Here is a 27,389-nt window from a genome sequence, read left to right on the forward strand (position 1 = left end):
TGAACCTAGGTTCATTACTCCTTCCACTTGTGGTATAAGAAAAAAATATGTATTTGGTTTTTGTCTTGTTCCTGGCACAGAGCTCCTAAAGCTCTTGGAATTTCCTGAGTGATAAGACTATTGTTTGTTATTCAGAATGAGCCCCTTTCAGTCCTACCTGAGTTTATGCTAATGAGGTGACACTTGATGGGCCCCTAAGTAGATTCAGGATGGGCTGGGGGCATCTGACCAGAGGAGAAAACTACTAATTAGAGGGTTGGAACTTTCAATCCCATACTTCCCCCAACCTCAGGGAAGGGGAGAGGGGATAAAGATTGAGTTTTAATTACTGATGATTTAATCAATCATGACTATGTAATGAAACATTGATAAAGCTCTTAAAAAAATGAGGTTTGTGGAGCTCCTGGGTTGGGTGAACACATTCATTTTCTGGGAGGGTGATGTACCTGGACAGCAAATGCACAGAAGCTCTGCTCCTTCCCATCTCCCCCTCCACACCTTGTCCTAAGGATTTCTTCAATTTGGCTTCAGTTATATCCTTTAGGAATAAAATTGTAATCGTAAGTACAGCACTTCCCTGAGTTGTGTGAGTCATTGTAGAGAATTATTGAGCCTGAGGGGGTGTTGAGGCAACCCCTAAATTTATAGTTAGCTGAGTAGGTATGTAAGTAGCCTAGGGACCCTATTTGTGGCTGGCTTCTGAAGTGGGACCTAATCTATGGGCTAATTAGCTCTAGGTAGTTAGTGTCAGAAGTGAACTGATTGTAGGACACCCACTTGGCTTCAGAGAATCAGAGAAATGGTTGATCTCAGGAAAACCTGAGAACTTTGGATAGAGCAAAAATAAAAAAGAAATAATTAAGGGGATAAGCAGCAGAAGGGAACATCTTCTCTCAGAACTTACTTGGCCATGTGGGGCAAAGGACAGGGACATGGCTGGCAGAACCGGGGTGCTCCCCTGATGGAATCTCCGATATAACCATCTAGACATTTCTCACAGTGCTCTCCTGTTGTGTTCCGCTGGCAGTGCTGTGAGGCAAAAGATAAGGAAAATTGACAAAAAAAAAAAAAAGAGAAAGAAATTTTATACACAATATATGTGGGAACCAAACAGTACTCAAAGCAAAGAGGATGTCAGGCTGATTGAATAAATGGTCAGGACAAAGGAGGCATGTTGGCTCCAGTCAATGCTAGAAAGTGTGAACAGTGGCAGATGACTTCACCCTGAACTTCTGTGGGTGCACTAGCAGCCTGAGGAGTTTAGAGTTTGTGTGCAGAGGGGAAACTCATCAGCTTCTCATTTCAGTTCAAAATGATAATCAGAAGGATCAAACTCTGTGCGAGAAACATCAGTTTATTGACTTGGATTGAATATGAAATGAAAAAAAAATCCCTCTGATGTTTACCCATGACAATGGGAACAATTTAAGGATTTATGGGCAAAATATGTCAGAAGGAACCATAGATGGAATAGAAGGTAGGTAAAGAATGCCCTGCTAACGGGTTGGTGACTTGGATAGTGACATACAAGAAATACTATGCCGGCTTATTTGTATGATTTTTCCATTTGTGGTGAGGAGAATGGAAGGAAAAGCACCAAATGGGCTGATTTTTCTGCTTATAATGCCTGTTCATCTTTCAAGATCTGTACATGGCCTTGAAACCTCCAGGAATTCCTTGTGATGTCCCCTCCCGGATCCTTCCCTCCTTCTACTACCCACACTGTACTGTTATTCTTTGCTCCCAACCTCAGCAGCCCTTCCCCCACGTTGTGCCTCTCAGTACCGTACTGCTACTAACTCAAATGAAGGACGTACTCAGTAGACTGGAGTCAACTCAGCAGTGACAAGTTCATGGATTAATTTCTGCCTAGTACTCTAAAGAGTCAGTGATGCTAGTCTCATAGATTTCTCCAACAGGACTGAACTGGGTTGTACAAGGCAATGGCATTAGTACTGTGATATTTTCAGCTTTATATCCCCCAGAGTGTATAAAAGTCGAATAGTGTTTTCCGTGAAAAATTATGCTGTTAGAATTAGAATGTCATCAAAGAGACACCCTCCTGTTTGGTCCATTCCCTTGGTAACATCTGTACACAAGATCTTCAACAGACAAAGCTTTTTTCAAATAATGCTCAATGGAAGAACCTAAGGGAGGCAGGATGGAGTAGCGGTAGTAAGGTGAACTCTAAGCTCTTTATTTTTGTCATTGTGTTCTATGTTGAAGCTCAAAATGGACTAATAATAGTGAAGTCCTGCTCTAAACATTTCATATGGATTAATGAATTTAATTCTTACTATAATTCTAAAGTAAGTAAGTTACTATTTTTTCCCCATTTTACATACAAAGAGATGGGAGGCACAGAGAGGTGAAATAAATGGCCCAATAAATTGTCACACAGAAGGAGGCAAAAGTGAGATTCAGACTCAGGCAATCTGGCTCCAGAGGCCAGGCTGTTAGTTCCCATATTATACTACTTCTCCAATATGTTAGACAAAAGTCTCCTTTCCCAAAAGAGTCATAAAATGACTACATTTTATGTAGGTATCATAGAATTTTACTAAGAGTTTGGACTTTGAATCAAAAAGGCAGAGTTCTAATGCAGGCAACAGGTTATCACGGTTGAACACTCTTTGGGCATTTGATCAGCCATTAGGAATGGGCAATCTTTGGCTCCTGATTAGAATTATGTTAGAAGAACAGAATTTAGAGGCCAGTTCAGACTGCCTGACAGATTAATGAGAAACTGGAAAAATAAAGTAAGATGTGAAGACAACTGTTGTTAACATATTTGTCCTCCACTTCTTAATTCTGTTTCCAGAACTATGTCAGCCTTTAGTAAATATTTGTGGGGAAAAAATGAAGGAAAAAGTGGGAAAGCATGAATTAATGAATTAGTGTCTGGAGCACATAAAAGAAATTAACATGTACCCAAATGAGCTCAAAATTGGCAAACTCACATCCCAGGGAACACCAATGAGCCTTGCCCGACTACCAGGAATCTAAGGCACAAGCAATCTGGCATGTCTGTTCATAGGCTGAGGTCAACTTTGTCTGAGTCCTTGTTGGACAGATGAAGCCCATCTGTGCAGAAGAAAACAGGCTTGTTGTAAAATGTTAGGTCATTCTTCCTGCCTGAAATGCCTATTAAGCTGCAATGAGCTGATTCCCTTCTGTCCCCTTATGGCTTGATGGATGCTTTGGACTTCTTGTCAGGGCTCTAATTCTGCCATGGCAGCCACAAGGAGCAATTATCCTCAAGGGCTAACTCACCAAATCTCTCTGACCTTCACATGCTCAGAGTGCAAACACGGATTTTCCTCATCTGCCTTCTTTTAACGGGTTTATCAGGGAATTCCCTGAAAGGCATTAATGTACATTCTGGAAGACTGTTGGAAATGATACTGGGAGCAAGGACAAAGATTTCTACTGCTTCCATGTTCTAGCTGGTGGACTTTGAACGAGTCACTTGACCTTTTGGTGTCTGTATTCCCTATCTGTAAAATGAGAATCCAGATGAGATGGCCTGTAAAGTTTCTTCTAGCTCTGAAGCCTTTTACTCTGGGATTGCAAACATGCCTTTAACCCTCAAAGCTCTGCCATTTAAAAAACGAAAAGAAAAACTGGCAACAATAAATATGTTGTGGAGGGGGGGGGGTGGAATTTATTTTTTTAAATAAAATTGACCCCACTTAAAAATGAAAAAAACACTCTGAATCTTTGGCCAGTTGTTAAGAAAGCTGCACGTAGACAGTTGATTGCAGATAAGTGGATAAGTGTTAGGAATGGCATTTGGGCACCAGCTGTGACTCTTCACATGAGAAATGCTGTCTCAATAACTTGGCCGCAGAACGAACATAATGTTGGAAGAAGCCTAAGGGGATCAGGTTGGCCTTCATGTGGTTTGTCACATGCATTATGCAAGATTATAGTCTATATAGATCTGTGGTTCTCAAAGTACATCCAGGGAGGTCGAATCTATCCTCATAATAATATTAAGATTTTATTTATCTTTTGGACTCTCATTTTCTCATGCTGTAAGGTAGAATTTTCCTGGGGCTACATGACATGGAGATATCACCACGGATATGAGATCCAGCTGCCTTCTCCTAAGCAAAACATGAACCATATTTTTAATTTGTAAAATATGTTTATATTCTATAAAAGCATATTAGTTATGTTAACCTGCAATGGGTTCATTACTGTAATTTTCAAATAAATTAACAAGAAAATATGAGAAAAGTTTTCAGTTTTAAATGTCAAATGCAGTAACTATGGACAGATACAATCTGCATAAACAAAAGACCTTTAGTTAATTGAATAATTCTTATGAATGCAGAGAGCTCATGAGACCAAAAAGTTTGAGAAATTCTGTTCTATCTAGATCAGTGCTTCTTCTTCTTCTTTTTTTTAAGTTTATTCATTTATTTTGAGAGAGAGAGAGAGAGAGCGAGCAACCATGGGCACTCAAGTGGGGGAGTGGCAAAGAGAGAGGGAAAGAGAATTCCAAGTGGGCTCCAAGCTCACAGCATGGAGCCTGATGCAGGGCTAAATCCCAAGACCATGAGATCATCACCTGAGCCAAAATCAAAAGTCAGATGCTTAACCATCTGAGCCACTCAGGCCCCCCTAGATCAGCGCTTCTTAAACTTCACTGTGCATACCAATGCCCTGAGGATCTTGTGAAAATGCAGATTCTGATTCAGGATGTCTAGGGTGTCAGGATGCCTGAGTGTCTGCATTTCCAACAAGCTCCCAATTATTGCTAGTGCTACGGTCTAGCCTATACTTTGAAAAGCAAGGGTCTAAATAGAAACACCTACTATAGGTCACACTGTTAGCTAGTTGCTCAACATTGGGCCTGAGCCTGAGTATCTAGCATAAAAGGACAGTACATTTTACTGCAATGAAGAGTGACCCAAGTGGCTCATATGATATAAAATTAAAGATTTTTACATTTGCTGGTTTCTTATTTTACTAACTCATTCATTCATTCATTCATTCATTCACTTAACAAGGCTGGATTAAGCTGCTATCATGACAAGGAACTGTGACTGCTACTAAAACGAAGACCAGGTTCATTTATGTGTCATTTTGTCCTTATGTGTCATTTTATGAAAAAGACCCGGTTCTTGCAGTTGAGTAACTCATGCTTGTGAGGCAAACTACTCAGAGAGAGGTAAACAAACAATAATATAGAGTGCTAGGTGCTATGACTGAGGTATGTGTGAAGTACGTACCTACTGTGGGACAAAGAGGAAGGAAAGGGTCTAGCTCATCTCGAGAAAATTGGAGAAAACCTAATGGAGGTGACGACACTTGAACTAGGCCTCGAAGGATAAGCAAGAAATCCCAGGTAGAGAGCAGGGGAACACAAGTTCAGACTCAGGGGGTGCTCGTACAGAGTTAGTTTTGGTGGTAGTGAGAAGCTCAGTGGGGCTGGAGTAGAAATTCCTGAAAGATTTTAGAAAGGAGAATGCCTTGACTAGGTGGAAAGATGTCTCCGTTGCTGGTTAGGGGAAGGTAAGTCTGGAGCCAGGCATGATGAGTAGTTGGGGAGCCATGGCAGCGGTCAGGGAGCGATGCTGTGGACGTGAATTAAGGCAGTGGGATGGCAGAGAAGAGGAGAGGCTTTCTTCCAGGTTGAATGTTGGGGAAGTGGAAAAGGAAGCCGAGGAAGCATCTGGGACATCTTAGCATGAGGGTCTGGCAGAATGATACGGTAGTTAATTGAGAAGGGGAATATCCAGAAGAGGAACACATTCAGGGTTGGAAGAAGAAGCATGAACAATATATGGAGAACTTATTTGCAGTCAGTTCCTATTATATTCTTACATGACTGGCCGCAAAGCAACAGAGAACTCTGAATTCTTTGGACATGCAATTTTCTGACTTTCTTTCAGATTCTGTAGACTCTGCTAAGCTTCAGTTAGCATAGTACCAAATCCATCACTATTGCAAAATTTGGGGGTTTTCCAAGTTTGCAACATATTGGAAAATTGTCAAAATTTTGTTGTAAGAATTATGCACTCGATCTAGATACCAACTTTGTAGTTGGAAATAAGACAGGAGAAAGAAGTCTCTATAACTGAATTTTTTCTTGCTCTGGGCCATCTAATGAATGTGCTGGTTTATTAACCACACATATTTAGTCTTACAGGAACTTACATTGGTTGATTTCTGTCTTACACACATAATAAAGGAGGGTTTGAAAAGCATGAGAAAAATGCTAGTATCTGCAGAAATTAGAGATGCAATATCTTTGCTTTCCTGAATGAAGTTTTAATTAGGCTTTGAGAGTAATAAAAAATTCATTAACCTTCAATATATTGGATTACTTCTCTTTCTCCATTATGCTTAGGGTGGGGTAGAAGTCCATTTGAATATCAATCTTTTTAACTATAAAATTACCATAGGCAGTTGCAGAAAATTTCGGGAGGCATATTATAAAGTGAAAAGAAGAAAATAAAAATCCACCCATGTCTCCACTAGCCAGATATAAATACTTAACAGCTTGACGGTGTCTCTTTAGATTTCAATTATATTTGTGCAGTTCTCTGGTTTGAAATCTGAATATTTTCATTCAGATTTACAAAAAATGTTTTTCTTGCAATGCTGGCACAGACCCTGTATTATTTTTAATTTTTCATTTGATTGCCACTGAACAGATAGGGGTTTCTGCGTGTGTTTCTAAAGCTCCCATGGTCCTCATACCTTGAGCTTTATTATATTGGTCATGTCCACCAGCATTTTCGAGTGGGTGCGTCTGTCTGGACAGTCCTTCAACCTAACCCAGTGTCTACACATAGGGGGTGCTCAAGTAAAACGCTTTTTTTGTTAAATGGATAGATGAAATCAACAGACCAACCGATCCTTAATCAAAAAGAACCTAAGGAGCGCTGTGTCAGTGGTGAACTTCAAGTCAGATTTTCTTCCGTCTAGTTCTGGTCAGTGGGCACCTGGCTTTCTCTAATGATGAGACAACTTTTTCGATGGGAACTGGCCTTAGCCATGGTTTCTTCTTAGTTCTCTGGGCCTAGTTTATAGACTTGGGATAAAATATGGGTTATTAGAAACTGAGCATTCCTACCACCAGCCATCTGTCTGCTTCCACATGTTTCTTTTCCTTAATTCCTTTCTCATGCTTCCTTCTGGAGCCTTCCTAGAGAGTCTGCCATGTTCACTGGAGTTGCCTGGCCTTTGGGGCCTCGCCTGGCTGACTCAGCTGAGAACCCTTCCCAATCCATTCTAGTTCTGATAAGATGCAAGGTGGCTTTTTGGAAACATCCAACACATGTTGGATTTCATTCACTTTTCACTTTTCACTTAGCCACTTTCCTGCATTTGAAGCGTTAGCATCCCTCTTGTGGAGACATCTCTAAGCTCCTTTGCTATATCTAAAATGGTAGCGTAACTTTGTCTACTCTATATTCTATTGTCAAATGGCTTAGTTCCTTAAGATTAGTCTGTAAAATATGAGGTCAAATTAAAAATGGATGTTGGAATGGGGGAAGAATCAGAAACAACGCGGGGGGGGGGGGAGGGCAAGGCAGAGGCATTACAAGCCTTCGAACTAAGAACAAAATGAAACAAGATGAAATAAAAGGCGGCCATTTATTTTTGGCTGTGTATGGAAGATGGGAGAAATGAGTGAGGCTGTTAAGCAGTGAGAACTGATTGAAACTCGGGCCCACAGTCAGCTGCGAGGAAGTGTTCCTCCAGGCCACTGCTTCTTGTCTGGTGCCCTGACAACTGGGTGAACTGAAGGAGCTACAGGGAAGGAGCCTAAAATCTGGCACTGCTCGGCCAGGAGGCCAGAAGGGGCTGCCAAGGGAAACAGAAAAATCTGAGTTTGATTCCAGTGGGACACCGTTGACAATATATTTGCCATCTAAATGACAACATATTGTGACTATATGGGCAAGCCTCTCTGCTCACTACTTACGTTTAATTAAATACAAGTTACTTCCTTTTTTTTTCTGTCTTTCCAAATGAAATTTATAAGAATATGTATGTGTATAGATATACATATATACATTTAGCTCTGGGGGATAAGGTTGTGGGTGATTTTCACTTTGAATTTCATGTAGTCCAGGTCTGTATTGTTGTTGTCTTGTTTGTTTGTTACATCGAGCATCTATTACTTCAGGGAAGAAAGCTATTTCCTTCCGGGTGGAGCAGGATGCTATTTCTTTCTTCCATTTTCAAATGTTCTGTCTTGGAGCAAAGTAACTGTGGGAAGATTGGCAGCTTCCTTGAGCAGGCGTATAAAAACTTACCCCCTATCCCATTCCCAAACTTTTATTGGAACTTCAGACGCCCAGAAGACGTGATGACTGTCCCTTTCAGAGGCTCACGTCTAGGTCAGAGATGAAGCCATGACAGTGCCTTTTCTGACAACGTCATCGTCAGGAAGAGTGGCTTTGTCAAAGCTCTTCGCAGGCACTAGCAGGATGGTCTTTTTTGTCCTTTTACTTCAGTGTTCCATCTTACTGGCTGCCTGACAGCAGCTGACGGGGCCTACCAGTCCCTATCGCCTTCTATTTTAATAAGCCAGATGGCAAAGAGCCTCTACTTGGTCAAATCATCAGAGATGTACATCATTGGTTCAAGTGCATCCATGGGATTTTCTTTTCAAATGTCACTGGGATTAAAATAACAGGAAACCGGAGATGGAAGCATTAGAAAGGGGCAGGTTTTGGCAGCTGCGTGTGCCTACACGGCTACAGAGGACATCCTGGATGTAACGGTTATTAAAAAGATGGGGGGAAGGGGAAGACAGAAACACCAGGACTGAACAAATACTACAAAGAGATGGCAGTGCCCAGTGTTTGCCACTACATTCTCTCTGTCTCTAGAAAAATGGCAACTGCTAGGGTCCAAGTAGATGAAATGTTCTAATTTGCATCTTAATGTAATGCATTTACAGTGGGTAAAATCACACCTCCATGTGCATACCTCGGAGGCCACTTGTAATCAAAATGATCTGCTTAACAGGGATAATTATACTAATTTTGAGGTAAACAGGGTGTACTTAATTAAGAATTCTTGTAGCTTATGCAAAAATACTCTTGCAATTTTGGAAAGTCTCTTCTGCCTCAGAGGATCCTGAAGAATCTGATTTTCCGGCCGTGTGGTACAGCTCCTGATGGAAAACATGATCTTGGGGCATAAGACTTTCAAAATGCCTCCTGGGACTTCTACTAAAGCCATTTCTGGTAAATATTTCGGTAGCCATTTTCACGAAGTTGTCAGTCCATTCAGTGAGAATAGAAAAGATGTGGCAAGCACTTTCTGCGAGAAGGCTTGTCTTGTCTCCTCCATGAGTCTCTATGATACTTCACTGAAGAAGAGTTAACTGGGGAATTTAGGGATTCACTCCAGTTAAGGGGAAAAATAGTCCTCTCGGGGCTGAAACACAGAATTACAAAGACTACAAGGCCAGAGCTTTCGTTTTTATTAGCTATTTGGTTCAGGCCTTTTTTTTTTTCAACGTTTTTTATTTATTTTTGGGACAGAGAGAGACAGAGCATGAACGGGGGAGGGGCAGAGAGAGAGGGAGACACAGAATCGGAAACAGGCTCCAGGCTCCGAGCCATCAGCCCAGAGCCCGACGCGGGGCTCGAACTCACGGACCGTGAGATCGTGACCTGGCTGAAGTCGGACGCTTAACCGACTGCGCCACCCAGGCGCCCCCAGGCCTTTTTATTTTAAACAAATTTTGATCTGTAGACCTGACTATCTTAAGCTGTGAACTATGCTATATGAAACAACTGTTTTATTCTCCTGGTTTAGGTGGAGTGAAGCCAAACATATGGCAAACTATACTATTACAGAGGAATTTGGATGGATGGTTTCCCCCGCCGAGTATTGTTTTCAGTCTCTTCACCATTGGCCTCCGGGAAGAAACCAGCTGCCAAGGGTGGTCAGCCAGTCACCCTTCAGGAGGACTATGTACAGGCACACATATGCCTTGATGGCCACTTACAATCGTAAGCAGTTTCTACGAAGTGTTTTACAGGAAAAGGTGAAGGATAAAAAGAGAGCTTGATTAGCTCTTTCATAGGTAGCTCAAAGGTCCAGGAAGAATATTTTATCCCCACTTAAGACACAGAAGGCTAAGGAAATGTCTGAAAAGTGATAGGTGCCCCCGACCTACCATACAGAATCCAGAGCCATCCAAGCACTCATTGGAATTGCCGTTGCAGTCACAGGGCATACATGCTCCCGACTGGGTGAGAAAGAATCCGGCACCACATTTCTGAAACAGACACAACAAAAAACATGTGCTTTATTGAAAAGACCTATTTTGGTCAATGCTTTTTGTGAAGAATAGGGGAGATGATTATTCAGCTATCTAAATATTTCTTTACAAAATGTACCAGAATAAACTATTTACACTGCCATTCAGTGATGTATGTCCAATTTTCTTTGCTATCTTCCCTCCCCCTCCTTTTTAAAAACAGTTCGGAAGCATAGGAGCACATTTAACACTGTCCTAATATTGTAAGGAAGAATAAGGAGATTTTAGGTAACAGTAAAGGAGAAAGAAATTTTCTAATGTTTTCTAACAAAACGAAACAAAACAAAATAAACTCTGACAATTAGTCAAGGTGAGAAATTGCTTTAGGATCCCTATAAATAAAGACTTACAGTATCACAAAATACTGGCTATAGTATAACAGCTTAGAGATGTGTCTTTTATGCCCGGGCTCTTAAAAAAAATCTATCTCTTCAGATCCTAAAATTTTAAAGGGAGGAGTAGGGAAGTTAATGAGTTCTTACACTTGTCAGGTCCTGTGTGGGTGACAGAGATTTCATTTATCCAAGCAGCTCTGCGAGGAACACATTATTTTCCTTCATTCTAGTGACCAAATCCTTAGACCCAGAGGTGCTAAGTGGGTTGTGGCCACGTTAAACCACCTTGTGCTGCACGAGTCAACCTGCACAATGATGAATTACCCTCCCACAATGTCACTCATGCTCCAGTTGAGAAGCTTTGCAAGATTTTTTCCTTATTTATGTGATTGGAATTGTGACTATGTCTTTTATGTTTCTTCAGGATGCCTTGATGATGCAAGGCAGCAGTGGCATTGTAGACGTGGAAGTCCACTCCCTGCCCATCAGACAGATTTACTTCTAAAGAATTCCAGACAGATAAGCATCTGGGTTGTTTCCACAAACTTACAGAGTAGAAGATTTCACATCACCCTTCCCCCCACACCCCATTTCATTGACTCATTGTAGTTTGTACTATCTTGGCCACCAGGAAATTTTTCATTATATCTGGCTGAAGTCCCTCTGACTGCTATGCAAGCCCATTTCCTCTTGCCTTTTTGTCTGTAAAGAAAGAACCACTAGACACTGTTCACAGTATAAAAACACCACCAGTTGGGATCCCAAAACTAAAATCTAATATATTCAATGGGGAGGAAGTTTAATAGGGCAGAATGACATTTGTCCATGAAGAAAAGAAGAAATTCCACTTTTCTAAGTGAGAGAAAGTAAGACTGAGAGGGAGCCAATTTATAATTTATAATGGAGAGTTTGTGGTTTTTCTCAATTCCACAAGGAACAATAGAGAGAGAAAGGTGCTAAAACTGCGGCAAGAAGCGTTTAATTTAGACCATCTGATTTCATACATGTATCCATTGCAAAACGATTACCACCATAGCTTTAGATAACACGGCCATCATGCCACCTAATTATCATTTCTTTTTCTGTGATGAGAAAATTTAAGATTTACTCTCTCAGCAACTTTCAAGCATATGATACGGTATTATTAACTACACTCATTGGGCAGCACATTAGGTATCCAGAACTTGATAATCTTGTAACCAGAAATTTGCACCCTTTGACCAACCTCTCCCCATTTCCCGTATCCCCCAGCCCCTGTGACCACCATTCTGATCCTTATGAGTTTCTATGAGTCCAGTGAGTGGGGCAGAGACTAGAGGTGTATTAGGAGGAGAAAAAGCATGCTAGTGATGGTAGGGAGTCTGGTAGTGATGCCTGGAAACAGAACATGAGAAGATCTACTTGTATCATCAACTGTAGTAGGACCTTCCTCTGGCCCAAAGCATCAGGTTTCAGTGAAGGTGCTCTCAATTGATATTAGTTCAAGCCTTTTGGGCACTTCTGCAGCTCTTTTTTCCTGAAGAAGACAAAGAAAATTAAGATTTGCCCTGAATAAATGCATCAGTTTGTATATGATGGTAGCTAATCCCTTATGTCCTTGAGGCCTTAGCTAAATCAAGAGACTCATGTTTTAAAAACAAAAATAGTTGAATCACTGTATTATACACCTGAAACTAATATAACACTCTATGTTAATTATTCTGGAATAAAAAAAAAACAATAAAAGAAAACAAAACAAAAATAAACAAAAATAAAATTACACAACATAAAAAAAAAACCCAAATAACAATAGCAATAAACAGTTTTGGTAAATTCTGCTGGTAAAGTTAGAATAGCTTTAGATTTATTGAAAAATTACAAGAATCTGGTAATTAGTGTTCTAGTGTAAGAAGCACTATTGACAATAGCCAAAGTATGGAAAGAGTCCAAAAATCCATCAACTGATGAATGGATAAAGAAGATGTAGTATCTATCTATCTATCTATCTATCTATCTATCTATCTATCTATCTATCTAGATATAACTGGAATACTACTCAGCCATCAAAAAGAATGAAATCTTGCCATTTGCAACAACGTGGATGGGACTAGAGTGTATTGTGCTAAATGAAATAAGTCAGTCAGAGAAAGACAAACATCATAGGACTTCACTCACATGTGGAATGTAAGATATAAAACAGATGAACATAAGGGAAGGGGAGCAAAAATGAGATAGAAACAGAGAGGGAGACAAACCATAAGACACTCTTAAATCCAGAGAACAAACTGAGGGTTGCTGGTGGGGTGTTGGGTGGGGGGAAAGGCTGAAGGGGTGAGGGGCATTAAGGAAGACACTTGTTGGGATGAGCGCGGGGTGTTATATGTAAATGATGAATCACTAAATTCTATTCCTGAAATTATTATTGCACTATATATTAAATAACTTGGATTTAAATTAAAAAAAAAAAAGTCCCCTGAAGATTCCAAAGTGTGACCAGGTTTGAAAGGATTGCTCTACAACGTCCCTCATAGTGCCTTGTACATGTTAATTGCTCAGTGAATATTTGTGACTTAAATTGTTTGGCCCAAGATAGGAAATCTGAAGCATATGTGCTGTTGGAAACCCATGGTTTATGCTGCTAATAGACTCACTGCTCCCAACTAGGGCTGGATTTGGTCTCCAGTCTTTTTCGACACAGTCCAGGCAGCCACTGCCTAGACTGGACGTGCCAAATGAAATCTTTATGTTGTGCCAAGTTTAGGAGGTGACTTCACCCAGAGAGTCTGTCATTATCCACTTATCCACTCCCCAGGCTAAGGCTCTGACCTTGTGTGAAATTGACTTGGCTCCAGTCTCTTAAACTGTGGGAGATAGGAAGAAAAAGGGAGGCAGGGATAGGGTCATGTGGGGCAGTCATTTGGCCCTCTGCCGGGAGGGTGGGGTTGGGTAGAAACCCAGCCAGCTTCTTTCCTGTATGTAGGGCTTTGTTTACCTGAAAGATTATATTTTCTAATTCGTCTACTTGAGGGGAGGCACCACTTTAAATTTGTGTAAAGGCACCATATAGGCTAATGGAAGCCCTGGGCATTCATTGGGAGCTTCTGATGTCACTACCACATGCACTGGCTACCTTGGACCCTTTGTGTTGTAGAATCTTAGAGGATTTCTTGGAATGGTAAATTCTTACGTGGTTCAAGAGAAGTTTGAATGTCCTCAAGGAAGAGCTGTAAAATGTTGTTCCTTTTATGTAGAAATGTTCTGTCATGGCTCCAGAAAGTTCTGTTAATTTGTACTAACTGTCTTGAAATTCTGTAAAAACTGGCGAAATTGACCTTCGTTATAATATTAAAAGGTAGATAATTTTAGGAATGAAAGTAGAGTTATTTTTAGTTTGGTTTCTGGTTAACAATCTCTTGGCTTAGTGATTGTAAGACCCGTGTTATTTCGAGACCTTTGAAAGCTGAGTGGTCTTCCCACAGAGAAAACAAATGTCTGCCTGATTTCTTTTGGAATGTTCTCCAAAATTTATTAAACAAAGATGGTTTTTATGTATATATGTGTGTGTTTGGGCAAGAGAAGTCTTACATTCAATTTTTAGATGCCATACTGAACACTTTTGCCCACATGAGAAGACCTGACCGATAGCATACAACTATATGAACACATGGGTGGCTGATCTGAGAGCACTCAGAGGATTTATGCTGCCTGGGATGGTGCCAAGGCCTTAAAAAATTAATAATAATAACAAGGATAATGATGATAAGAATGAAGATAATTGTAGTGTAGCTGTTATTCATTGAGGGTCTATATACCAAATATTATGATAAGAGCTTCATCCATATTATGATATTTGCTCTTTGTCACAACTCTGTGCATTAGGTATAAGTATCTGCATTTTAGAAATGAACAAACTGAGGGTCAGAGAAGATGAAAAATGTATCCGATGTCACACGGCTTTATAAGGAGTTCAGATTGATCCAAATCTTGTTCTTTCTCTATTATAACATGCTGCTTCTCATAAAAACAAAAGAGAAAGATGAAAGAAAGAAAGAAAGAAAGAAAGAAAGAAAGAAAGAAAGAAAGAAAAGAAAGAAAAATTTAATTGAACCTTTAATTAATTGAACATAAATATTACTGCATTGATCATGTTGTATACTTCTCTCATTTTACCCCACAATAGCCCTATGAAGGTAATAGCTGTCACCCACATTTTACAGATGAGTCTCTGTAGCTTATGGGATTTGTTATACAGACCAAATGACACAGATGAGAAATGGTGGACCTAGGATTTAGATCATTTGTTTGACTCCTGGGTTTGAGCTCCTAATCATCTGGTATACCATTAATATATATTAACCAAACCTCTTTTGTTGGACATTTTGGTTATTTCCAAACTTTTGCTGCTACAAACAGTCCAAAGCAGGTTTAAAAGGATAAAAATGTAAAACCTTTTCTTTAAACTCCAGAAAAAAAAATCTTACAAAATAGATACATGCTTAAAATATATAGTTATTAATATATGAAAACTATTGAATGGGAATATCTACTCTTTAAACAATTTACCTCAGCCCAGTTGTCATTTTGACAAATTACTTTCCACTAAATCACTTGGAGACTTTTTACAGCTCTCCATTATTAGCTACTATATTATTACAGCTTGTCTCGCTTGAATACTGATTAGATCAATCAATAACATTTACCTCTGTCTTCAAAGAATAATAGTGAAGATTACCATTTGCTTACTTTGTTATCATTAGTATGATGTCTTGCTTTGAGTAAAAATCGATGTGCGTATATTTGACAAATTTTACATTTATAGAAATTGGATGGAACTTTAAGAAGAAATTAGTATAACCACGTGCCACATATATTTAAAGGAACTGGGAATGGCAGTATATGTTGATATCATTGCAGAAAGCATTATTTCCACAGGTCCATCGTATAATCATAATATTAATCATTTCATAAGTTAATATAGCAAAGTAAGACTATTTCTTAACAAAGAGGATAACACTTATATAGCTGCTTGATAATTTTTATTCTCATATGAAGAAGTCCCTTCAGAGCAATGACTTAAACTGACAATATTGTCATCTTACAGAACATTTTTTGAATTTTCTTAAGATTCTGAAATCAGGCTTTTTTGAGGTATTGTCCAGTCTGTATCCCTTGGGTGTAGCAAACTCAAGCTAAGTAATACCATTTTAGGTTAAAAACGTTCACAAAAATCTCACTGTGTTTTCCAAATATTGTCACAGAGGAGCTAATTGGCCCAAAGTCACCACATATGCATAGATATTGAATCTCTAGAACCTTCAGAATTTCTGTTGAAAACCCTGATTGACTAAATAATTTAAATGCTCAAATAGCATTCTCCAGCAATCTGAGGTCCCCAACCACCCATTAAAATGACAAAAATTGATCAAATTTAGGAGTCTGAAGTTGTCATCTGCTGTGAGACACATCTTGAGATCACCCTTGGAGAGAAATCAGCTCTAACAAATGACCGTGGATTAATTATAATAAAATTCCATTACAAAGAGCATACTCTACAGCCCTGTGCCTGTTCTAGTAAGATCTGACCTATAAATCGGTAGTCCCCACCTTATCTGTGGGGGATACACTCCAAGACCCTCAGTGGATTCCTGAAATCACAGATAGTCCTGAATGAACCCTGTACACATTATGTTTTTTCTGATACATACATACCTGTGATAAAATCTAATTTATAAATTAAGTACAGTAAGATTTCACAATAACAATAAAAAAGAACAATTATAACAACATACTGTAATAATAGTTATGTGAATGTGATCTCTCTCTCTCAAAATATTTTATTGTACTGTATTCACCTGTCTTCTTTTGTGATGATGTGGCATGAAAACATGCGTACATGATGAGATGAAGTGAGGAGAATGACGTAAGTATTGTGACCTAGCGTTAGGCTACTATTAACCTGACAATACATCAGAAGGAGGATCATCTGCCTCTGGACGGAGGTTGACTTCAAGTAACTGAAACCACAGAAAGCTAAACCATGGACAGGGGTGGAGGGGGGCACTGTAGAAATTGTCTTTGTGTCTTCAATCAAGGATTTACAAACATTTTACAAATATCGACTCATCTTGTCTTCTGAATTAGACTTTTAGAATTTTGATTCATCAGCTTTTGCTTTAATTTACTGAGGCTCAATGCAGAAAGCATTAAAAAAAAAAACACCCCAAACCAAAAACCTCTCTGAATTCATTCACTTGTGTCCAGAGTCATTGCTACCTTCCAAATTAGTATTCTTCAAATTTAAGAGCCCACATTCAATTATCTTTCTGCTTGGGTTTTTGTATGTATATAATGAATCCACTTTTCTCCTTGTTTCTAGGCAACAATGGTTTTAGCTCTAGTTTTAGTTTTGGTGAGTTCCATTTTTTTTAAGCGATTATTAAAAGTCACCTTAACATTGAATATTATGCTCACTTAGGAGCTAAAACTTTGTGCCTTTACTCTGAGTCTACGCATGTTGCAAAATGCTGACTTCCATCTGCTTAAAGCTTGGGCAGACTTAAGAATCTGTATTCAGAGCTCTTCTAATGGGGATGATTAAAATAAATGGGGAACACCTATTCAAAAACATCGACTTAGCCTTTGCTGGGGAGGAGCCACTTCTGAAAACACGTGAATTTATTACATAGGTAGGCATCTCACAGTACTTTTTTCTGTGTCTATAAAAATAAAAGGTAAAGTATCTGGGATGGAAGGCAGTCCTGGGGTAAGCTACTGGTAACTTTTAGCTCTATTATTTTTCAGGTAGGGCTTAACACGTCCCGGTTGTTCATACACCAAACTATATCAAAGTGCCAAAATATGTTAAAGGCATCATGCAATGTGCTACAGTTAGCAAGAAGTTGACTTCTTGATTGATTTTACTTGAATGTGGACAGAATTACCCACATATCCTCCCTTGGGCCTCTTTAAGCGCTTGTTTGCGTAATTGAAATTCCCCACATTTTAATAGGTGAAGTTAATTTTTAGATTTTGACAGTGATTTCACCATAGCTTGATTAGGAAAGCGGTTTCAACATTCTTCAGAGGTTTATCCAGTTGAAAGGCATTTCTTCTTATGATTGGCATAATACAGCGAGGGCATCGCCAAACACAAACTATGGTGCTAGCATCTCCCAGTCGGCTCTTAGAGCTACCTTCATGCCTGTTGCTCAGGACCCGTATCGGCCATGCATTGGCCGGCTTGCAAAACACTCCAGCTCTCCATTTAATCACCAGTGAAATAGAGACAAGGATTTAGGGTCTGAGGAATTCTGAAAAGCACAGAGCCGTCTTGACCACGGGTAAGCCAGGTCCTTTAATGCTGTGAAGTGGTGAGGTATTTAGCATGGCATTTACATCGCATTAGTGTGGCTATTTCTCAGCACTTTTTATGGACCTTGTGAGCATTCTCTTGGGCAGGGAAACCAGTGCTCCACCCAAAGATTTCAAATAACTTTCCCAAACTGTACACTTGATCAAATGTTGTTAGGACTGTAGATACCAACAGACTCAGGCTGTGATGAAGTACTTATCACACTTGGCTCTCTTTAGTTGTATAACTAAAAAGGATCAAACAAGAAAGTTTAGAGCCCTAAAGCCCTAAAGATTTTCTTTTTGAAGTGTTGGATTTGGGGATGATTATGTTCATTAATACTGATGAAAATTTCTTTAATTGTCTCCTTGAAAAGTTACTTTAAATGCTTTTTAAGTTGCTCATTTATAGTAGAGATTGCACTTATATAACATAATGGGGCATTAGTGTTGCCTTTTTTCCTTTGATTTTCTTGAAAAAAATCTGCGAAACATCTGGCTTTCTGCTCTGGGTTCTCCTCACATCATCTCATGTAACTGGCTTGTTCTTTTCACTCCTCGCCTTCCAAGCTACAGTTACACAACATAACCTTTGCCAGACTTTTTTTTATATCTGAAAACTGACTCAGTTTTATTTAATTTACTGGAGCAAATGCCGTGGACACATTTCCAAGAAAGGAAGAGATGTGGCGTACAAGGGCTATAAGAACAAGTAGAGAGAAATGACTTCAGAGTTACAGGCATTTAGGGGATTTTTATGTGAGTCTTTCGCCACTTGGCAGGAATCAATGTTGTGAGATGACAGGCATTTCGGTCATCCTCAACTGGGCTTTTTGAATAATAACAGCTAATATTTATTGACCGACACCAGGCACTGAGTTAAGTGCTCTGTATAGACATTCCAATTTGGTCATCACCATTTAATGGCCCACGGACATCTGCAAATGTCTGACTAAATTGCCTTTTCTTTTCACAAGGAGTTGGAAGGCTTAATTGTCTGTAAACTTGCGGTGGCTTCCTCTCAGTGCACCCAGGGAAGGCAGTCGTGCTTCCTTGGGCAGTTGTCTGGTTGGGGTGTCCCATCAGTTTCCTTTGCTAGTAAATGTACCCCTTCTGTCGTGAGGTACCCCCTAGTATTTCAGTGCTACCCTCACCCTGGATCACTCAAGACGCAAAGCCGAAGGGGAATAGAGTCCTGTTTTTCTTTCCTTATGCTTCTCCTCATGGGTTTATGCATCACTGAAAAAAATGCTATTGCAGATTAGTAGGAAAGGAGAAATATATCCCAAACCTCTACTGTACTCATTAATTCTCAGGAGATAATCTTACCTCCTCTTTCAATGACAAAATAGAGGTCATTGGGCAGAAAATCTCATACTATCTATTTTTCTTCTCGAAATTCATCTTTATCTTGACTCATTCTAATTTCCTCTGCTCATCTCAGTGGAGATAGCACTCCTCATAGTAGAATAGATTAGCCCTCTCCCTGTGCTCTGGGACCCATCCACCTGACCCTGTGCTATCATCTGGCCTCCTTCTCTCGCACACCATCCATCAATTTGCACCTACAGGGGTGAGGAGAGGCAGAGCACCATTAGGTGCTGGGTTCTGTGTTGGATGAGCAGTTTCTTCCTTGTGGCTCATATGCTTTTTTTTATATATGAAATTTATTGTCAAATTGGTTTCCATACAACACCCAGTGCTCATCCCAAAAGGTGCCCTCCTCAATACCCATCACCCACCCTCCCCTCCCTCCCACCCCCCATCAACCCTCAGTTTGTTCTCAGTTTTTAACAGTCTCTTATGCTTTGGCTCTCTCCCTCTCTAACCTCTTTTTTTTTTTTCTTCCCCTCCCCCATGGTCTTCTGTTAAGTTTCTCTGGATCCACATAAGAGTGAAAACCTATGGTGTCTGTCTTTCTCTGTATGACTTATTTCACTTAGCATCACACTCTCCAGTTCCATCCACGTTGCTACAAAAGGCCATATTTCATTCTTTCTCATTTCCACGTAGTATTCCATTGTGTATATAAACCACAACTTCTTTATCCGTTTGTCAGTTGATGGACATTTAGGCTCTTTCCGTAATTTGGCTATTGTTGAGAGTGCTGCTATAAACATTGGGGTACAAGTGCCCCTATGCACCAGCACTCCTGTATCCCTTGGGTAAATTCCTAGCAGTGGCTCCTATTCTAAGAACACCTTCCCTCAGCCCTACCTCCCTTTCATTTTCCTCCTCGTTCGCTCAGCCAAACTTCATGTGTGAGAGAGAATTCAATCACACTGGCTCTGCTTTCTTTGTGCCCATCCGTGCCTCTATTTGTCTGACTTCTGTCTGCATTGTGCCACTACAGAGCTGTCAGAGGAGCCAGGGCAGAGCTGTCAAAGCTGTCGTTTGATGTCTTGGTGGCTTTGCTTTTCCAGTCTTACTTGTTCTCCTTCTAGTACTTGACCTGGCTGAAATTCCCACCATGAAGTTCTCCCTTCTCTTGGTTTCCAGGACAATCCTGTCTTTGGGTTTTTCTGCTGCTTATCTTAGTATTTTGGAGGGGGGTGGGGGTGGAGCGGTAGGAAGGGAGTGCTGTCCCGCTTCCTCTGCTGCCTCCACACTGTTGATGTTCTCCAGGAATAGCGTCCGGATCCCTCTTTTCCATCTACACACTTTGTGATGTCAACCTCTCCCACAGTTTCATCCTCCATCTATATTCTGGTGACTCCCGGGTCCCTCTACATATCCCTGATCTCACTCTTATATGTCACACTCTTGGTTCCAAGTGCATCTGTAGTTCTATAGGCACATGGACTTGAACGTGTCCCATAGTCACATTATTATATCCTCTGCCCAATCTATGTCTCTTCTTATATCTCAGATAAAGATTATAGAACATAAAAGGAAAAAGTAATGGACTGATAGTTTTAAATTTTATCAATACATTTTGGAGTAATGTAATTTTTGGAAATGCTTCCAAAAGAATGAACTTGGCAAGGATCAGAAAATGGTTTGCACACAGAATGATAACAGTTAAGTACCCAAGTTCTGTCTCTTCCTTTTCACAACCACTGTGCTATCATTGTTTATCTCAAATCCATGGCTTAACTGGAGACAGATGGAGAGCCACAGAGGTTAGAATCCCAAGTCAGAAAGGGCCTTACACAATTCTGAACTGTTGTAAACTTATTCTCTAAACTAACACCTCCATCTGTATCAGGGGGACTGTAGGACTGGAAGTTCCCCGAATTAATTTCTGTGTAGAATGCAATGTTTATTAAAGATTAACTAACCGGAATGTGCTAATTTGAAGCTTACATATTTGTTATAATATTAAAACTCAACGGTAACCACAGTAACTGTGTAGAACTTAGACAACAAAAGATTTTTTTTTTGAGGGAGGAGAATTTTGTCATTGACATTGTTTAGAAATGCTGGCACATGGGGATAATGAAAAGCAGACTGTGGTTCAGCAAGTTTTATTATTGTTTTAAAATTCTCTATACACAATGTGCCCCTCATTGCCTCCACCTGGGTTAGACAGTTCCCACATCCTGCCACCCTTCGTATGCTGCTACCTCGTAAAGTTTATACTCTAGCTCTGAAATGTTTACCAACATGAGTTTTCCCCTTGTTCCCCAAATCACTGTTTAGTTCAGGATCTTGGCATTTATTTCCTAGATTATTATGATAGTCCCCACCCTACTTTCTTGGTCACCAGACTTTCTCCCTTGCAGCTCATTCTTCATTACCAGAATTAATTTTAAGAAATCTTACAATACTACTTTTCTGTTTCAAAACTCCCAGTGGCTCTTTATTCACTGCTTAAATGAGTAAATAACCTTCTTTAGCATGATGTATGAGGCTCCTCTTTCACAATTCAACCTTAACTTGTCCTTTAGGGTCAACCTGTGCTCCCTATACTCTACTTAAACTACATATTTCCACTCTTCCCCATCCCCCAAATATACCATTCTCTTGACCCTGGTGACTTTGCACCAGAGGCTGGGGGTGTCTTTCTCCCCTTCATCACTTGTGAACCTTTTCCTTAGTCTCAGACTCGGTCCCTTTTCTTCTGCGTTCTCACGGTTCTCTGCACACATCTCATCGGAACACATGGAACACGTTATTACAATTTTAAATTTGCACTTCTGCCTCTTTGGAATCACTGTGAGCCCCTGGAGAACAGGAATAGTATCATGGTCGTCTTTGTATCCTCAGCAACTATCAGAGTCATTAGCGAATAACAAGTAGGTTTTGAAAATACATTAGTTGAAAAAAGTGGACTTGAATCTGTAACGAAGGAACCAAGTGTGGGCAAACTGTGTAGAAACTTTGGAGAGCTTTTGGCAAATCTCACAAGTAAAGATCTTCAGTTGTGATTGAATTTTTAAAATATAATACTGAAGAAAAAAAAACAGCTGCAGAACAGAAACACTACATTTATCCTGCATCTGGAAACATGTAAAATAATATTATACTATACAGTGTGTAGGGACACACACATATAAAGAAAAGTATGAGATATGAATGGGAATCTAAGAAATCAGGCCATTTAAGGGTAGAGGAGGGGAAGGCGATTGAGGAAGGATATATGTCGGCAATGTTTTATTTTTTAAGCTCCATACAGGGCACACAAATGCTCATGAAAGAGTAAAAGCACGAAAACATGAAAAAGAAACAAAAGATGACACTTAGGTTGGCTGGATTTTGGATTTCCTTGTCTAGACCTGGTGAGGTCTCTAAAACATCATCTCTGGGAAGTGACTAATGTGGTCTTGACAATAGATTTAGATGCTTGTGTATAATTTCCCTAACTTCCTTGTTATTCACTTTATGTACCATGATCGTTATACAGAGTTAAAAAAATAAGCATAAGAACATTCCTTTCTTAATTTGTCCTTCCTTTGTTTTTCATCTTACAGCTAGCAGCTACAACAGCCCATGGGAAAGCCTGTCATGTGTCTGTTATGTCTGTCTTAGTTAAAGCATACATCAGCTCTTAGGTTTTTCTCAAATGTTTAAAAGACTATTTAACTTGAGTTCCACTAACTAACTCATTCCAGCAGTAAAGCTACATGTCCTGGGCTATCTGTGCAATCTGGAGTACTTTTAGGGGGCTTATTTATTCTAGTTGGGATGTACTAATTTAAGGCAGAGGTAAAAGATACTCAGAATGGTGCACAATTTTCCAATGCCTGAGAAACTAAATTTTAAAATTCAAGGAAGAGAAATCACAGGCTAGTTTTCTGTTCTAAAAGGGGAGTTGGGGTCCGAATTCGGACAGCCCTGTTTCCTGAGGGACAAAGACATCTGATAAGTAGGAGTCCCACCCACTTCTGGCTTTAGATTGGCAGAACATGGCAGAATGACCCAGAAGCTGGGCTAAAGTTTGGCCTCTCCAGCTGGCATGGACATGAAAAGGGGAATAGGGAAAGATTGAGCAATGATTCAAGCCAAATGGAGTTGAACTGTGGAATTTAAGGTTATGTTCTTACGTTACGTGGAAATCAAGATTATGGTCTTTGCTTCATTTGTTTTGGTATGATCTCTTCTTCATTGTTCCCTCACCTGAAAGTAAAATAGTTTGCGAATTAAGACAGCTAATTGCAGCAGATGCCTTGGGAAAGTATTCCCCCACCTGAGAGGAAATGGTAAAAGCCATGAATTTCCAAAGAGAGCCTGTCCATTGACACGGTCGGTCATCAGGGGCCCAGCACGAAACAGAATTCACTTCACAGTGTTCGAATGAAGCGTGGGGAAGTTAAGGCAGCGAGGCATGTAGAGGCAATGGGAACAAAAATCTACCACACCTAGGTCCCAAGGAGTGAAGAAACATTGTTCCACTAACCCAGGTCGGGGCAGAGCTGTGGAGAGGCCACCATGGGTTCTGCAGTCTTGCCGAGGCCACAGTTTCTGCCCAGGAGGCAGTGCTTAAGGCAGAGAGGGAACAGGCAGAACACCAGCCCCCCCCCCCCCCCCTCCTGTTTTCTGGTTCAGCAAGAATTATGAGTATTTCAGTCTGCAAGGGTGGGCCTCTGCAGGCAGAGCAAGGCAGGAGGGCCAAGCTAGGGTCTGGGGGGAGCGGAGGAGAGCAGGTGCAGAAGAGTAAACAGCACGCCATCGCCCCCAAGAGTGTGGCAGGAGAAGACACTCAAGAAGCAGTAGGAAATAATTGTCATGCCAGCTCTTTATCTGGGGACTGCTTAATGGTCCAGCAGATGTGTGAAATGACATCTGATTGACTTTCTTTTTCAGACGGTCCTAGGCCAACGCCTCTTTTAAATAACTAAGTTGTTTTTTTTTTTTAATCAAATCTTTGAAGGCTGATTAAATAATGTTAATTTACCAATGAGGGTGGTTTTAAAACCCTGAAACAGAAGCAAACTTGGCTTTTGTCAGAAAATTAGTAAATGTGGTACCAGAAATCGCTGCAGCTGTGTGCACTGAGCTAAAGTTAGCCTGAAAGTTTAGGGTTATTTATATCCAGGTGCCTTTTAATCACACCTGCTTCACGGCCCCCCTCCTCACTGTCTTTGTTGGTGGGGGGGGGCAGTTTGTCTCCTTCCCAGATGGCCCTGTTCCTCAGTTTTCCTCAGGCACAGCCTCTGTAAACAGGCAAAACGAGGGTGACCCCCACTATCTCCTCCAACATCCCAAGCTCAACCTTACATTTCATACAAATTTGCTCAGCTCTTAGGAGAGAGTTGTTTGTTGTTGAAGGGGAATGGTCTTTTTAGCTATAATTATTCTGAACATTAGTGTGGCAGTGACAACAGATGTTTACGTGGTCCCGCTAGGGGGCCGTAGTCAGGAAAAAGCATGGGTACAACTACCTCTTACAAGGCATTTTGGAGTAGCAGGTAACAGACTGAAAAGAGATAACAAATTGAATTCTATCCATCTGGGGATCGAAATTGCACTATCTAAAGACAGATTGCACTTCATATATTTGGACCCCTTCTATAATAATTTATAACAATCTGAAAAAGGCGACATTTCCCCCCTGTTCAGTTGATGGAACACATATCTAGGAAATCCAAATAGATAAGAATTTGTATTCAAAGATAGGATGTATTCAAAGTAATCAAGTTTGGGGGTTCTCAATATAACTGCAGTGAATCAGCTGTGAAATCAGGAAATAAAGAGCATTTCATAGGGAGGGGGAAAGTTTCCTTCCAATGTGTTCCCTTTTCTTTCTTCTTCTTCTAACAGCTTACAAATTCTCTTTCCCTCTCTACATACAAATACGTAACTTTAGGTCATTTTCCTTTAGATTTTGCCCCCCCCCCCCAAATTGTCAGAATATGATGAAAATCTACCCTTGGGTATTTTAAGAAATGCACACATGTGTAGCCATGTTCAAGTTTCCATTTGTTAACTCTGCATCTGGCAGTCATTTAGGAAGTATTTGTTGAGTGAGTGCATCAATTTCTCCTCCAAATATGCTTGCATTTAGGACACCCCCAGCTTTAGACCTCGTTGATATATCTCCCATGTGCATTGATGTGATACACTATACCATCTTTCCTTATAGCAGCCATAATTCCCTACAGTCCCAGCCTTTGGAGACAACTTGGAGCAGTGGAAGGCATGGGGTCACCTGGATTCCAGTTCCAGTTCTACAACCCAGGCTATTTAATGCTAGCCTCTCAGTTTCCCTTTCTGAAAAAAAAAAAAAATTGGAGTGGTCACCATATTGCTTCCTAGGGTGGCTCTGAGGATTAACTAATATTGTGCCTTCAAAGTCCAACAGAAGGACATGCAAGGGGTTCAATAGTTATTAGTTTCCTCGTTTTCTTTTCGACCTGTCTGTGTCACAGTCATCTGTTTTAACTGGTGGCCCTGCAGTGCGGTGTAACTCTTTCTTTATGGCACACAGCTCAGCAATGATACCTGAAGTTAACGGTTCATTGTCTTTCCTCCCCAGAAGGCTAACTCCCCAAGAACAGAAACTGGATTTGCCTGATTTATCACTGTATCCTTGGTGCCTTGCATAGCAGGCGTTTAATAAATACGTACTGAATGTAGCTTGGTGTTACAGAATCACAGGACTTGAGAGCTGGTGAGGATCTTAGTGATTACCTTGTCCAGCCCCTCATTTTAAATGTGGGAAAACTGACACTTGGAGAAATAAGGGACTTATCAGAAGTCATTTACATAGAGTGTGTTAATGCAGCCCTTTCTACTCTTCCCACTAAGCCACGCTTCTTGATGATGATGCAGAAAATGACGTTGAGAATTGCAAGGGTATTGTGGAAACTCACATCTCTTCTGGGGCTGCAGACAGGCGACACTGTCCTCCTCTGCCTTTCACAGGTATATAGCTGGGATAAAAATCAACTCTGCTCTGGGCACCTGGGTGGCCAGGTCAGTTGAGTGTCAGACTCTTGGTTTTGGCTCAGGTCACGATCTCATGGTTCGTGGGATGGAGCCCCACATTGGGCTCTATGCTAACAGTGCTGAGCCTGCTTAGGATTCTCTCTCTCCCTCTCTCTGTCCCTCCCCTGCTCATTCTTTCTCTCTCTCCTTCCCCCCCCCCCCAATAAATACATAAGCATTTAGAAAAAAATCAACTCTGCTCATGGTTATCAGATTTGATGAGAATTTTACTAAAGTTATTCTGCTAGTACCATCTTCTTATTTCACAGGTAATTGCCAACATCATCAAAAGGTCTTAACACCACTCCCCAGGCAGGACGGGTGAAGGCGTGAGGGTGGGGTGGGATGGACAGTGGGGGAAGGTGATGAGAGAGAACACTTTTAAGCCTTTTTCAGGTTGCCTTTGAGTGTGGGGTGCACTCAAGATAGGAAACATTGCCTGTCAGCCCTCTGTAATTACTTGATTTGGCATATGCCAATTATTATTAAATATAATAAGTTACAGCTGGCGTTTCAATGTGTAACACTTTCTGGGTAGTGCAGATAGAAATGGACTGCAAAGCAAATAACGTAGATTACTCATTAGGGAAGTCAACCCTTGCTAGACGCTGGTTGTATGACATCCGGCTGTGTCCCTGACACCTCCCTTGTTCCATGTGAGGGATCTGACAACGGGCCTTGGGAAAGGATGCCCCTCTGTGTCGTGTACATCAGCAGGTGTTTCCCCTTATGAATCAGAAGCAGATGTCTGGTTAGGCAGAATGTATGGCAGCTTGACACGTCCGGCCCCAACTAACAGGAAGACTATGACCCATAAATTGTACTAATAAAATACCATCACTATAATTTTGACCGAGCCATGGAACCAGCAACACGGAAGGAGGCTCGATCCCACAGAGGGGCTTGTGATTGGCTCAAAATTTAGAACTGTTTGTTGAACCCTGCACCCTGCCATTGATATGTCTTATGAGGCAAATTTTATGAGACAAACGACAATGAGACTCAACCCCCAAGTGTTCTTATTTGTAAAATGTGAGCAGTAGAACTTATTA

At 40.5% G+C, this 27,389-nt stretch overlaps 1 protein-coding gene across 2 annotated transcripts in view; it reads right to left on the reverse strand.

Moving 5' to 3' along the window:
* Nucleotides 1–27,389, reverse strand: part of LAMA4 (laminin subunit alpha 4) — a 143,530-nt gene that overhangs the window by 97,050 nt on the left and 19,091 nt on the right. For both annotated transcript variants that reach the window (XM_060616434.3, XM_060616436.3), the window contains exons 2-3: nt 10,160–10,261; nt 905–1,029 (exon numbers count right to left, since the gene is read on the reverse strand). In XM_060616434.3, the coding sequence (XP_060472417.3) occupies nt 905–1,029; nt 10,160–10,261 (227 nt within the window). The remainder of the gene's footprint in view (nt 1–904; nt 1,030–10,159; nt 10,262–27,389) is intronic.

The sequence above is a fragment of the Panthera onca genome, chromosome B2 (genome assembly GCF_046562875.1).
Source record: "Panthera onca isolate mPanOnc1 chromosome B2, mPanOnc1 haplotype 2, whole genome shotgun sequence".
Classification (NCBI taxonomy): domain Eukaryota; kingdom Metazoa; phylum Chordata; class Mammalia; order Carnivora; family Felidae; genus Panthera; species Panthera onca.